This window comes from Danio rerio, chromosome 15, assembly GCF_052040795.2.
Source record: "Danio rerio strain M-AB ecotype USA chromosome 15, GRCz13ab, whole genome shotgun sequence".
Classification (NCBI taxonomy): Eukaryota; Metazoa; Chordata; class Actinopteri; order Cypriniformes; family Danionidae; genus Danio; species Danio rerio.
Window position 1 is genome coordinate 15,380,416 of NC_141035.1, and position 15,062 is coordinate 15,395,477.

A 15,062-nucleotide genomic window follows, 5' to 3' on the forward strand; every position below is an offset into this window, starting at 1 on the left:
ATGTGTTCTTTTACTTGTTTTCTCATATTGTAAAGCACTTTGTGACTTAATAGCTGCGTTTCCACTATCGCGCCTGAAGCGAGCGAGCCAAGGCCAGTCAGATTTCCACAGTCACTTCCGGGGCATGATCGGGCCAAAGCGGGGCTTTCTCTGGGACAGCGGCTGGCCTTTTCCAGCCCTTCAAATACCTTGGGCCAAAGAGCGCCAGCTGGGGCTTCAGGGGGGAGTGAAAGGAGAGCACAAGAGCATATGCGCCAAACAAATAAATAAAAAAGGGAAAGAAAACATCTAGACTTGCTGGGGACTTTTTGCGTATGATCGCCCTTTTGTTTTCATTTTAAATGTAAGGCTGTTGCATAAAATACTAAAGTTTTAATTTATAAGAGACTTTTCTTTGCTGCATCCTCCTTGATGTTTCAATAATTCATAATAATTTTTACACCTTATTAAAGACACAGCAGCCAGTAAAGGTTTTCGAGAGTTTTTGTCAAGTTTAAAAGATGTGTTTGTGCACGTTTAGATGCCTGTATGTGTGTTGTGTGTGAGACAGAGCAAAAGAGTGCTCCCTTCACAGCTCTGTTGATGCTGCGAGCAGCTTCTTTCTTTTTTTCTTTTATTTTTGAGATAATACACTATGAATACAACAAAAAGACAAAAAAAAAACTTTACAAATGACGTGTCCACTTTTGTAGGCTCAAAACAATAGTGTCATGTCTTGATAAAATAGCCTAAGCTATATTGAAATAATTTAAAGAATTACAAATATCAGATTTAATAACATTGCATTAAATAAATAAACCAATATAAAACAAACAAAAGTTAGCTATAACAATGTAGGTTTATACAATACATAAATCAAACTGTTTTAAAGCAATATACTTTTATTTTACAAAAGGCCAATCTGAACAAAAATAAAATAAATTTTAAACAAACATCGGAGAAGGTTTATAATATTAATTATAAATTATTTTTATATGATGATACAGTATTAATCAAATTGTGCAAACAGAGCATTTTTGGGTGAGTGAAAGCAAAAACTTTTTATATGACGTGGTAAAATTAAAAAATGAAATTTTAAATACATGAAGAGCTTTATTAGTGAAAAGCTGCTGAGCGCAACGAAATATAGGCTATATTTTATTACTTGTGCTGAAATACTTAGCACTTTCCCAAAGATCACCGATTAATATGCAACATCCTTAAATAAAGGGGAATCACCTATTAAATGTCATATATAAGGAAAAATCTTTATGTTTCAGGGCTCTCTGGAGCATTTGGGCTGAATGTTTGAAAGCGTCTATTTAAATGAGGATGTTATAAAATGCATTTTCTACCGAGTTACTACCTGAGAATTTCTGTGGTTTTATATTATGGATGGGTGCGCTCACTGCGCTGGGTCCCTCCTTTAGGGGCAAGACCACTTGATGTACGATGCCAACAGTCGGTCTGTGAGTGAACAAATTTAATAAATGGAAATACATACAGTAGGCATGCGTGTAGACCTATAATGTTGTACAGTAACGGGTCATTTGTTTATTTCGGTCGTCTTCATTTTAATCATTATGTGAGGATGCGATGGTGTGCTTTATCTGTCTGATTCCCGCTGAAGTGGGTGGGTTGTGTGATGTTTGATTTAGGGGACGTTCTGGGGTTGGGGTTTGCGTGGCGGCTGCGAGCTACTAGCCTGACAGTGGAAACACGACATGATTTTGGCCTCACTGCTCAACCTCCCGGGCGATTGGCCCAGCCCCGCCCAGCCCGATAAAAGCCCTGGATCGCATTGGCCCGACAGAGGAAATGCGGCTAATATCTGGGAAAGATGTTATATAAATAAACCTTTACTTACTTACCTTTACTCACATCTGCTTGCTGTTTTTGTTTTTGTAAATCCACCAGTGCTGGCTGTGTTTGCTTTTTGATGATCTTAAATTATTTTCGCACGTCTTCTTCATGCTTAAATTCACCAAAGGACTCTATATTCACTTCAGCCGACCTGACCAGCTTACTTTTGACTGAATGACTGACCCGCCCACCCCGTTCCCTAAACCCAACCCATAGTGTTTTCAAAAGCAATCTAGAAAAAATCGGTCACGACCACGTGATTTTACCAACTTTTAAGCCTGTTGTTTGTTTATTTTTTGCTTTTGTTTTACCTGGTTTCTGAAACCGTTGTTCACTGGATTCTAACCACGTCTGTCGATGTACACGGCTAGCTACTGGGCAAACTCGTAGCACTGGTAAAGCCAACTATATGGAGTTAAGTTGGTAGTGCTAAAAGGAACAGAAGCTATCGGCGCCGTCATATCACCCGTAGCGTTCATTTTAAAGAATAATAGCAGCCATTAAAACCTCTGGCTACATAATTCATGCTCTCCAGACATGTGGACAGGGGTACATATCCACAATGAGCATGTGTTGAAGAAAACAGCGCCCCAACAAACATGAACCCAATATATTTGTTTGTCCATTCATTCAGAGCTATTTTTGAAGTGTGCCTTTGGATCCAGTTTAGTAAGGGTGTGTTCATACATATTTCACATACATTCTTTGTCTATAATATAATGATACATTTAATCTGGTTCATTTACATTGTCAACCATAATCAATGGCCTCTGCACTTGTGTAATTATTAGGGCTGGTGGTCATTCATTCAATCCTTCTTCAGAAATATATCCCCTCCCTTAGTCATCTTTGCATCAAGCAAGTTTCACCATAGGTGGCAGTAACGCACCAAAAACTTTGTTGTCGAACACCGTAAAACAGGAAGAAGAAGAAGAAATCGTCATTTGCGCCATCATATGGATTTCATTTCATCGGCTAGACACCAGCCTCAGCTCCGTGAATGTTGGTGCCATCACTTATTGAACCGTGATCGCAAAATGTAGCTTGTGTGAATGCTACATGCTCTATTTTACTATTAAAATAGCTTCGCTAATGAAAAGCTATTTGATTTAGAAAGTAGCGACGCTGCCACCATGCTACTGAGAAATGTAGTTATGCTAGTAGCTTCACTACATGTAGAGACGCTACTGCCCTAGCTGTTGTACAGTATACTTCTATACCAAATAGTATGTAGGCGAGGCTTCATGAAACACTGAACCAGTTCAAGCAACTGTGTCGAAGTTTCCAAACGTTTCAAAACCCATCTTTACAACAACACCTAGTGGCTTTTTTTTATGTATTGCTCAGGAACAGTTTCAGCAAAGAAACTTTTAGGAATTATACCCCACGTTGTAGAATTGATATTTCAAGTGATTTAGTGTAGCATTGAGTTCCTGACAAGCATGCAGATATAATGCGTTTAAATCCAGGGTGATGTGGCTATAGACATTCGTTGTTAAATGCTCTGTTCTTGTAACATGTTTTCTGTTAACATTGGTTTCACATCCAAGTAAACACTTTGTGAATGTCTTGTTTTGGTCATAAAAAAAAAAAAAAAAACATTATTAAAATACATCGAGTTAATTTCTGAGCCTTTGTGCATTTCGGGATTCGTCTAGGTCTATAGGCTACATGAGACTGCAGGTTTTCTTGACCCTGTCAATCAAATGCAGATTTGCCAGGCCTCAAAACGCTTCTGAATTGCCAGATACTTTGAATCGCTTTGGTCATGTGATCTGGGTGCTTTGAATCATTTTAATCACCTGACCTGGGTGTTTCAGATCATGCTTTGGTGCAGTGTTTCAAAACACTTTTCGACACTGTGTCGAAGCGCCAGTTTCACATTAGCCATCCCTAATAGTGTGTTAACCTGTTAGCCAGCACTCAATTTTGGGGATTTACACCTACCTAACTTTAAATAGTAACAGTTCCTGACTCCAGTAAGCTACAAACATTTTACAAATTTGATACAAATTATATATCATTGGAAAGAACACACTTTGAGCTTTATTGTGGTAAAAGGAAAAGTTGTATGTTAAAAAATATAAAAAGTTATGAATAATGAAGTCATGAGGAAAAAAAAATTGTATTGTTTTTCATTTAGTTTTCCATATAGAAACACAGAAAAACATTAACGTAATGTCCTAGAAAAAATATGACTTGAAAGCCAAGTATTTCATATGTTTATATTTTGATGAAGATAGCATGCAAAATTAGATAACTGTCCTTTGCTCGCGGAGCTCCACCCCCATTATGATGCATCTTTTAAAGAAATTCTGAGGTAGACCTAAACCAAAAGTGGGGGGTATCATGGCCTTTTAAAAACAGTATGCGAGCCGAGTAGTATGTCTCATACCTGTCAACATTGGGATGTAAAAATAAGGGATATGCCCACCATAATAAGGGATTCCCCCCGATCCCCCAACATCCCCCCCCCCCAAAAAAAAAAAAAAAACAGTTTCATCGTACATAAACAGTTCAATGGTCAGTAATCTGTTTCATTATTATTATTAATAACCACAGAAATAATAAATATATACATTAGCAGCAAATACTTCAGCTTATTAAAATTTATGACTATTATAATAAAATAGAATCAAGCTATCAATCTCATTAGCCGTTTCTCCACTGTATAACTTACACATTCTGGTTTAAAGAACAACGAATGAATCTCTCATTTATTAAGATTTTTTTTATTACATTGAATAAGAGTGTCACTTTTAAGACCAAATTTGTTGTGTTTGGGAAAAAAAAAACACCAAGATCGACATCCTTATATGTTATTATTATTAATTATGTGTGTATGTCTGTTCACACACACCCAAAAGCCAGACTTTCTCTCCGCTTCAAATCGTGTACAGAATCCGTTTGGGAAACAGCATCTGTTTATTACTATGGAGCACGTCAGCTGACAGTGCACCATTATATGACTGTTTTGACGATTGTATAGGATGGGTGACGGCACCTGTAATCGAAGGGAAATGGAATCGCGCCGTTTTTAATATTTATTTATTTATTAGTGTTTTGATTCCTAAACAAAGTGAAAGCACAGAAGACTCATGTTTTAGAGGAAGGGTTGCATTCATACTAAATAGTATTACATTTGAATTTACTCCACTGCACATTCAGATTAGAAGATTTCAGACACAGCTATGCTTGCTCTTATGGTGTTGCCATAATTGCCAACACCACAGTTACTGAGCATTTTTCTTTACTGTTGCTGCTTTATTGTTATGACTGCTATGTCTGCTTATTCTCACCACTGACTTTTGGACTGGCGTCTTTGCCTAGTTTGGCCATTTGTTTATATAAAACCTGTCTGCTCTACCCACTAGAATACTGTGTAGTGGTTTGGTTGCTGAGATATGATAAACTTTTGGATCTAATTGTTTCTGTGTTGTTCCCGTCTGCATTGTCACAGCTTGTTTGGTGAGCACCTAGGTTCAGATAGCAGCAAAGTCATCAAAATAGTAAAGGAATTGCACTAGAGTTAATTGTTAATGTAACCAGATCTGTCAAGTGTGAACACAATCTTAATTACCTTTCCCCAAGAAGATTGCTGAAGCTTATACAGAATATTAAAATACATATAAAAACATTTGGACCACTTAATTTAATGATTGCTATTAGGATGTGACGAGACTTTTAATTAATGTTTAAAAAGAAATGTTACTGAAGATAATCACCTACTGCATCTTTAATGAAAACATTGATTGATTGGTTGATCCTTAATCATAATTTGCCTGAAATTTATTAAAAGTTAATTATCACTGTGTAAAAATGGTATCATAGAACTGCTGTTTCCTGCTGACTGTGTTGCTTCACACTGGGTGTGAAATTAGCTTTATTTTGTTCTTTGGACAAGCCTAGTGATTAAATTTCTGTAATGAATTAGTCATTTTATCCAGGAATATGTTTCCCATAAATAAACATTAATTCCTCCCATCTCTGGCAAATGGTTCTGCTGACACACTGAGAAAAGAAAAACTATCTTCTGTTTGCCTTGCCTATCTATTTGGACCCAGAATAGTAGACATTAGTACAATTTAAAATCCTACAGTTCAAGTAAGCATAGTTTGACAGTAGGAATTGTAATAAGAACAGTTTATATAATTTACCCTCGGCTTAAAAAAAAAACATTAATTGTGTTTTAAATAGTTAATTTATTTTATAATTTTATTTTAGGGCGTCACATTGGTGCAGTGGGTAGCACAATCGCCTCACAGCAAGAAGGTTGCTGGTTCCAGCCTTGGCTGGTTCAGTTGGCATTGCTGTGTGGAGTTTGCATGTTCTCCCTGTGATGGCATGGGTTTCCTCTGGGTGCTCCAGTTTCCCCACAAGTCCAAAGACATGCGGGATAGGTGAATTGGGTTAGCTAAATTGTCTGTAGTGTATGAGTGTTAATGAGTGTGTATGGATGTTTTAACAGTGATTGGTTGCAGCTGGAAGGGCATCGGCTGTGTAAAATATATGCTGGACAAGTTGGCGTTTGATTCCGCTGCGGTGACCCTAGCTTAATATAGGGACTAAGCAGAAAAGAAAATTAATTAATTGTTTTATTTTATTTATAGCTTACATAGCACTGAATAAGATAGGGCAGGATAGAAAAAAAATAGAAAATAAAAAAAATATATATACACACACACACACACACACACACACATATATATATATATAGATATGTTAGATATGTGAATCTCTCATTTCACCACATCCTAAACGTGCTCTATTGGATTGAGGTCTGGTGACTGTGGAGGCCATTTGAGTACAGTGAACTCATTATAGTGTTCCTTATAGTCTTCCTGCTGGAAGTAGCCATCATAAGATGGATAGACTGATCATAAAGGGACGGACATGGTCGGCAACAATCAGGTAGGCTGTGGCATTGACATGATGCTCAGTTGGTTCTAATTGGCTGACAAGAATATATCCCACACACCATTACACCACCACCAGCAGCCTGAACAGTTGATACAAGGCAGGATGAATCCATGCTTTCATGCTGTTTATGACAAATTCTGACCCCACCATCTGAATGTTGCAGCAAAAATCGAGACTCATCAGACCAGGCAATGTTTTTCCAATCTTCTATTGTCTAATAATTTTGGTGAGCCTGTGCAAACTAGCCTCCATTTCCTGTTCTTAGCTGACAGAAGTGGCACCCGGTGTGTGCCCGGTTCTGCTGCTGCAGCCATCTGCCTCACGGTTCTAAAAATTATAATAATGCTCGTCTGGATACCTCAAATGTAATGAGTGGTTATTTGAGTTACTGTTGGCTTTCTATAAACTCAAACCAGTGTGGCCTTTCTTCTCTGACCCCTGTCATCAACAAGGCACTTGCACCCACAGAACTGCCCCCCACTCGATAGTTTCTCTTTTTCAGACCATGCTCTGTAAACCCTAGAGATGGTTGTGTGTTGAAACCACGTTCAAAGTCATCTAAATCCTCTTTCTCAGCAGGTCTTGACCATGTCTACATGCCTAAATGCATTGCGTTGCTGCCATGTGATTGGCTGATTAGAAATTTGCGTTAACAAGCAATTAGACTGATATATCTAATAAAGTTCCTGGTGAGTGTATATTGCATGTCAGAATTCATCAAAAATATATAAATATATATTAGATGTAAAATATAAAATATGAAGATGTTAAAATTGAATACATTTCAAATCAACCATTGAAGTAAATGTTTTTTGGTGATAAAGTAGTATTGTTTGTGTTGATTGATAATCTGCCCTGTAATTACAATTTGTATACAAATCGATTGTGTTTTACTGCCTTAAGTGTTCATTTCAGCTGAACTGTGAAGTATTAACAGGTAAATTTTCGCCTTAAAAACACTGACTCTTGAAAACAATGACAATAATAAACAATAATCTAAAAGCTTAATTACCATAATAGAACTAAAATCCTGTGCACAGAATGTGCAATATGAAAGCACAACAAAAGGCCATTACCGTATGTGCTGCCTATGCATGCGCTGAGTGTGAAATGAGCTTTATTGTGTTATTTGGAGGAGCCTGCTCATTACAATTTTTGTAATTAATTTCTAATTTAATCTAAGAATATGTTTCTAAATCCCTCCCATCTCTGGCCACCTCTGCTGCTGCTGACACATTGAGTAAAGAAAATCCCCTCATCTGTTCGCCTCCCAACACATTTGGTCCCTGATCCAGGTTTGGGCTCACAAGGGAGAGGTGTTTCCATAACCACATTATCCATGTTCTTTACAGTGGCTGAGTCTCCTGGAAGCGTCTGGACGACAGATCAAAGCCTCTCGCTGTCTCTGTGCTGGTCCAGCTTCTCTCCATCAGTCCTGGGGCTCCGGAGACAGGCTTCTCCTTCACACATCACGGCTTGGATTGTTTCCCCGAGTGCGGACACTGGGCTTTGATGGTCAGTTTGCTGTGACTTAGACCCAAGGGTAGGCTTAGAAGGACTGAACATGGGAAAAGAAGATGAAACGGAGGCCGGAAAAAGAGACGAGTTTTGCTTGCCAGAGATCTGTTTTGTCAGCGGCATCCACGATTTGCAGGATTGAGTTAGCATGTTTTCGGGTTGTTTGTAATTGCTGTGGGAATTGAGCTGCGGAAAAAAAAAGGTTTTCTATCTCAAGTGTCAAACTGTGACCAAATTGCTTATGTTTTTTAGTGTTATATTCTGTTGTCAACTTATTTGATGTATAGACAAATATAGGACATAAATTGAACATTAATATTGATTGTTAAATTGACTAATCATAGAATAATCAATCAATTATTAAATTATTAGATTTTTTGTTATTAATCAATTAAAGTGCCCTTATTATGAAATATAAAAGGTTCATACTTTAGTTTGCAGTGTTCATAACATAGGCTGATATGTATATAAAAACATACTTTCATTGTCATACAATATGCGTTTATTTTTACTTTATTGCTCCAATGAAACTGGTACAATGCATTTTTCGAAACCCTTTTTGCATGATACTGATATGTGGTGATTGGTCTGATGACCTAGTCTGTTGTGATTGGTGTACTGTGTGCAATATGTTTTGAAACAAAACACCCATCATAGCTAATAAGGCTACGTTCATATTGCGAGGCTTAGTGCTCAAATCAGATTTTTTTCTCAGATTAGATTTTTTTTTGCATGGCTGTTCACACTGCTCTTATAAATGTGGCCAATATTAAATTTGCAGTGTGAACAGATCCTGTTCCTAAAATGACCCCCATGTGCAAAAGTACATTTGCAGACAGCACAAAATGTCTAATCATGCATACAATGTGTATACTGTATGAAGCATGTTGTCAGATCATGCTTAATATGATTATTACCCTATTCGCAGACAACCGTGGTGTATTTCATGAACTGTAAAGGGTTGTTCTGCTACTGCCAATGTGTATTTCAGCATTTGAGACCTAAAATAAGTCTATGTGATTGAAAACTTTGATTAATGACAACCGCGGTGCGTGGCGCTCTGACCACCGCTGTGTAGAAAACTCATCAAGGGTTTCATCAAGTCTGCCACAGACTGAACTGTGAAGGTGGAGTTGGTTTATTTCAGTTTGCAGAGTTAAGCTGCAGTCACATTAGTGTTTGAGCATGCGATATTCTGTCGTGGGGCGCTGTGAAAAGGGGCGGGATTAAACAAGCTTATTAGACATTTTTAAAAGCGAGAGATTGCTCAATGTTTTAAATTTCTGTCCAGAGATGTCATGTATTAATCCTTGATTGTTCTCACGCAGTCAAGTGATGCAATTTCGCAGGTCAGAGTTCACCGAGCTTGAACTTTGCTCTGCAGTAACCTGCAAAACTTGACACATTACCCTGTGTTTCCGGTCTGATGCATTCGCGTGCATATAATTGGATGTCTTTGGGAGGAAAAGTCAAGTGTGACTTGTATTTAATTTTACTTTATTATAAACAGCAGACACAAGCAGAAGGTAGGGTTTGGGTGCTCAAGCACCGCCCTTTTTTTCTCTCGGATAGAAAGTTTCCACTCCTTTGCACATGGATCCCCTATCCGCAACACTTTCAATGCTCTTCAGCTTTGCGATCAACCCATGTCTCTGTCGTTAACCAGATTAGTTATCAAGCACCAGTTTTGCCTTCTAAATTTTTTTCAACATGGACAACCAACTTTCTGTGGTAATCGCCCTGTGTGCTGTTCTACTATGCTGCTAAGGTGTAGCTGATTTTTGCAGCACAGAATAATGACACATGTTGCTCGAGGATTATGTAAAAATGTCCAATGTAGAAATGCAATGATAAAGCACTGAAGTTTGCATTGTATGCCACTATATTGCTTTAATTTTCAGTACAACTCCAACTAATAACAAAGACAAAAAAAAAAAACATTGACCGCAGTGCTAAAGCTCATCGGAGGCTGTATGAGAGCCTCGGTTGGCATGCTCAAGCCAATGAAATTAATGCTTTTGTTGTGCAGTGCTTTTCGTGTCCAGTGTGAAACCTCCGTTAGCTGATTACCTAGAGTCCTATAAGCTGTGCAGAGTGAACCCAACCCATACAACCAATTCCATATTTTGCAAGGGAACCATTTTACTCACTCTTACTGGTTGTGATACTGATGAAGAAGCAGCTGGTCCTAATAAACAGGGTTCTGACAAAGTCCCAAGTACATCTAGTCTTTGGTATTGATCCTTCCTTTAATAACAAATGGCTGGCGAGTCTCACATTGTGGGTTGTTGTAGCAATCATGGCACAAAGTTGATGCTGTAAGGTTGTATTGGTTTGAAAATGAACTTTAACAATTGAGTCCTCACAGGTTTTTGCTCACAGAGCAATCATCTTCGCACCATAATGAAATCCCGTCCCCTGCGATTCACTACAGTGTTTGAGGGAGTGGTGTTTAAGTTTTCCTTGGTCTGAATAAAAGACAAATGGGTTGTCACAATGAAACCGCTAAAGTTTCAAATAGACAGCAATTCTAGAAAGATACTAAGAAGAACAGCAAGTAAAGTCAGTAAAGCTAACCAAGCTGTTTTTGCTGTAGTTACGCTACCTGTTAAACCTTTGGTAAAGCAACAATTGGTTGGGACAGAATAATAGTAATTATTATTATTATCATTAATATGACAAATTAAATGTCTGATACTAATCCATTAATACTATTAAACAGCCACAGATATATGTCAGCAGTTGTGTGAAGCAAAAAATTGTGCTTAGTTGTTGATTTGTAACGGATAATGCTTGAATAATAAACATCAGATGTATGAATTGTCAGTCACTGAAATGGCCCCCCACCAAATTGAGTTTGAGAACCCTGTATTAGTGCATTAACAACTTTACACATGGTGTGCTTTTTAGATTTAAAACTCAGCTGAGCGTTTCTATTTACTTAGAGCTGTGTTACTCATTGCAAGAAAGGTAATTTTCAAAAATTCATAGGGACATTTAATTGGCTTTCTTTACATAGTATAAACTACATGTGTAATGTGAAGTGATGCTGGACAATGGAGTTTGGATCCAAACGCAGCTTTATTAAACAGAATGGTCAGGCAAGCAACAGTCAACACAGGAGCAAACAGATGTATGCGGGCAATTCCAGAGTTGTAGTCATATAACAGGCAGATGGTCAAAAGGCAGGCATCAGACAATGTAAACAAATGTAAAAAAAGCAAGGTTCAAACACAGAAAGCAAGGCAAGATAAACAAATCATGTTCACAAGCAGTGTAACAAGACTCAGTCAAGTCTCAAAGTAAGCTGTATATAAGTGTAGTGTAATCAGTCCATGAGCAGCATCAGCTGTGTCTAATCAATGGAGACTTGGAGCAGGTGTGTGTGTGTGTGTTGCATGACTGGATGTTGTAGTCCATAAACCGACAGATTTGTAGTTCTATGCGATTAAGGAGTTTACCAGTGATCTATAAAGGTTAGATCGCTGGTGATCGTGACAGCGTGTATTTTACCGTAAGTTCAAACTTTAATTATTTTAATGAATTATTTATTATTTATTCTACTTGCACTACTTTATTTTTTGGCAAGTAATAATACTTGAGTCATTCTGCAGTACTCTTTCCACCACTGGCTTTAATTTGTGCTCTTGGACAGTTTGTCTTCAGCAAACTTTCTGCAGGCTTTCTTGTGAGCTAGCTTCAGAAGAGGGTTTTTCTGGGATGATGGCCATGCAAACCGACAAACCTGCTTGTGTGTTTGGTCTGACAAGCTGACCTAGCTTTTCTGCAACCTCTAAAGCAGTACTGGCAGCACTCATGCGTCATGCATTTTTTGGAGTTAGCTTCTACACCTGATACCCAGCATGAGGACTTAACTTATTTTGAATGACCCTTGCAAGGCCTGTTCTGAGTGGATCCTATCTTGAAGTAAAAACCTCTGTATGATCCTATCTACTGTACTGTAATTCTTGTAGCCTATGTTTATGGAGAACAACAATTCTTATTCATTATTATTATTATTATTATTATTATTATTATTGAGCATCCTGCAGTCTGCATGAAAGAACAGTATGAAATAATTGAATTGAATTGAATTGAATTGAATTAAATTGAGTTGAACATCAAGTGTTCAGTGCGAGAGAATTGTATTTAAAGCATTACATTTTAACATCTCTAGTAAAAGATACACTACTTTCCATGGTCTTGTCAAGCAGACAAAAACATAAACATGATAAATGGGATGTCCCTTTTTGTGGTTACAAGATAAAGTGCTGCAATCACATAGGTTTATTTGTGTTTTTGCCAGATATTTGACAACAATAGCTTTAGGTATTTTTTTAGAGGGCAGTAAAAACAACTGCTATAATTTATTCTGCAAAATATCTTAAATGGAAAAATGCAGATAGTTTCCTTTTTTTCCGGTAGGGCTACACATCGGCACTAGTGGGAGGCGTACATCGAGGCGTACTTGGTGTCCCACCAGTGATGCTATACAGCTCTACGATTTGCTATACAGCTCTATACACTGCTACACATTTAATATTGCGTTCATACAACAGTTCGTTGACATAGTGGTGTATATAAAAAAAGACAATGAAACTCAGTCTAAAAATCCCTTTCTATGAGGAACCACTTTCTTCCGCCATTCATTCACATCCGTCAGAAACCATTGCTACTTCACCAACATCACTTTAAAACTAGTATTTGGGTTTCCGATATGGCATTGACACGTGTAACAGCATAAAAAGAGCGCTTCTATACACATGCAAAAGATGTAAAAATGGAACTATGAAACTTTAAAGAGCCCATATTATACATGAAATAGGGTCATATCTTGGTTGTAAGGGTCTCCAACAACAGTCTAATATGCATGCAAGGTCAAAAAACACTTTCATGGTCTTATAATCTGCATTTATTTTTACCTAATAATCCCAGCGACTCCTGTATGAATCGTCCAGTGATTCATTTGTTCCCAAACCCCTCCTTAGCATGAAGCTAATCTGCGCTGATTGGACCGATGACAGTCTGTTGCGATTGGTCGACTGCCTTCAGTGAGAGAGTGAAATGCCCAACAGCTAATCAGCAATATAAAAAATAATCACAGTTCATACACGCTCGATAGTGTAGGCGTGGATTTTAGCTGCCAGTAGGTCAATGTAAATACAGACGATGGACTTGAAAATACCGACGACTGACTATTTTATTGAGCAAAAACTCCAAAGACAGTTGAGAAGATCTCCTAGCTTGTCTCACTCTGCTCTTTTCACAGACACACACACAAACACATATTGCCCTCGTCCTAACACACACACACACACAAACACACACACAAACACTTAACCCTGCTCCGGACGACAACGCGCGAGCGCACGCACACGCACACACGCACACGCACACACACACACAAATACTACTCTCCTCCACGGAGCTCCGTAAACAAAGCAGCACGCGTCGCGTTTTTAACATAGCTTTGCACCCGATATGAGAATTAAGCGAGTTAACCTCATACAGTACATGTGGTTACAAGTGACAAATCACAACTAAATACATTTGCAAGCTAGAGTAAATGAGGCAACTTTATTCGCACATACTTACACTTGAGAAATGGAGGAAAATACCCATCCTGACATGTTCAGCAGTAAGTTACTCTTCAATGATCCTTCCTTTAACAAATGCCAATGAAGTATTCTTTGTAGCATGTAGTTTCCAAAAGTTTCCAGTAGTTTCCAACTGCTTGGCTATAATGCTCTTTGGGTAGAGACTCGATAATATCCATCTGCAGTGTGACTTCAATCGACCGGCATGTTTGTGTGTGTGTGTTTGTGGGTGTGTGTCTGTGTGTCTGGGTTTCTGTGTTAGAGGGCGGGGCCGCAGGTTTCAAATCTCCCGGGTTTGCGCATGCACGTGAATAACTTGGTTTCGTATTACATCATGGCGAAACACCTAATGACTCGTTATCAAGGCGATTCATTTGAAGCACTATGAGTTGACTCTTTTATAGATGAATCAACAGTTTTAAACACTGTACACTAAAAGATTTAAGCCTTACTATACTTCACTTCACTTAGAGCTGTGTTACAAACTACATGGAAGGGCATTTTCAAAAACCCATAATATGGGCTCTTTAAACAAAAAGTCCTTGAAAAACTGGATGGTCTCATTACAGACCTAAACAAAACGACAGAAAAGGTCAACGAAACAGAGCAGCAAGTTGGAGAATTGGAGGAAAATGTTGCTGAGTTGAAAGAAATGCTCGATCAAACCATCCAAATTCAAGAAAATTTACAAGAAATACTGTTAGTCCTAGAGCTAGTATTTGAAGGATTCTCTAGCATAATGTCTAAAGTGATGACAAAACGGGTGATTTTGCTCACATTTTAAGATCATAAGGCTGAACGGCATGAATTCAGTTTACAGACATTTCCCATTATTTCTCTGTTGCAATTGAGATGTCACTGTAATTAACCCCGAAAAAGCCAGAGCAAACCAAACCTTACCAGAAAAACTAACAGACTATGGTATAAATACAGCACTACAACATGCAAAAGAGAGAGTGATTAGAAAGTCAATTACAGTATTTGATCAGCTTTAGTTTAAAATTTCAAAGAGTTTTTTTTTTTTCCTCTAAGGGTTTATTATGCAGTCTTTGTCGCCATCTTGAGGAGGAACGTCAATGGTCTTTGCTCTGCTCAGTATGACAGGCTGATGGATGCCTACACACTGTATCTCTGAAATGATAAATATTTTAAATAGACACTGCCCTTATAGATAAACTGCATAAT

At 38.0% G+C, this 15,062-nt stretch overlaps 1 protein-coding gene across 1 annotated transcript in view; it reads left to right on the forward strand.

Moving 5' to 3' along the window:
- Positions 1–8,775, forward strand: part of LOC147833615 (uncharacterized) — a 103,483-nt gene extending 94,708 nt beyond the window's left edge. Inside the window, exon 4 of the mRNA XM_087283761.1 lies at positions 8,115–8,775. Within this exon, the coding sequence (XP_087139887.1) occupies positions 8,115–8,275 (161 nt within the window). The 3' untranslated portion in view covers positions 8,276–8,775. The remainder of the gene's footprint in view (positions 1–8,114) is intronic.
- The last annotated feature ends 6,287 nt before the right edge of the window (positions 8,776–15,062 follow it).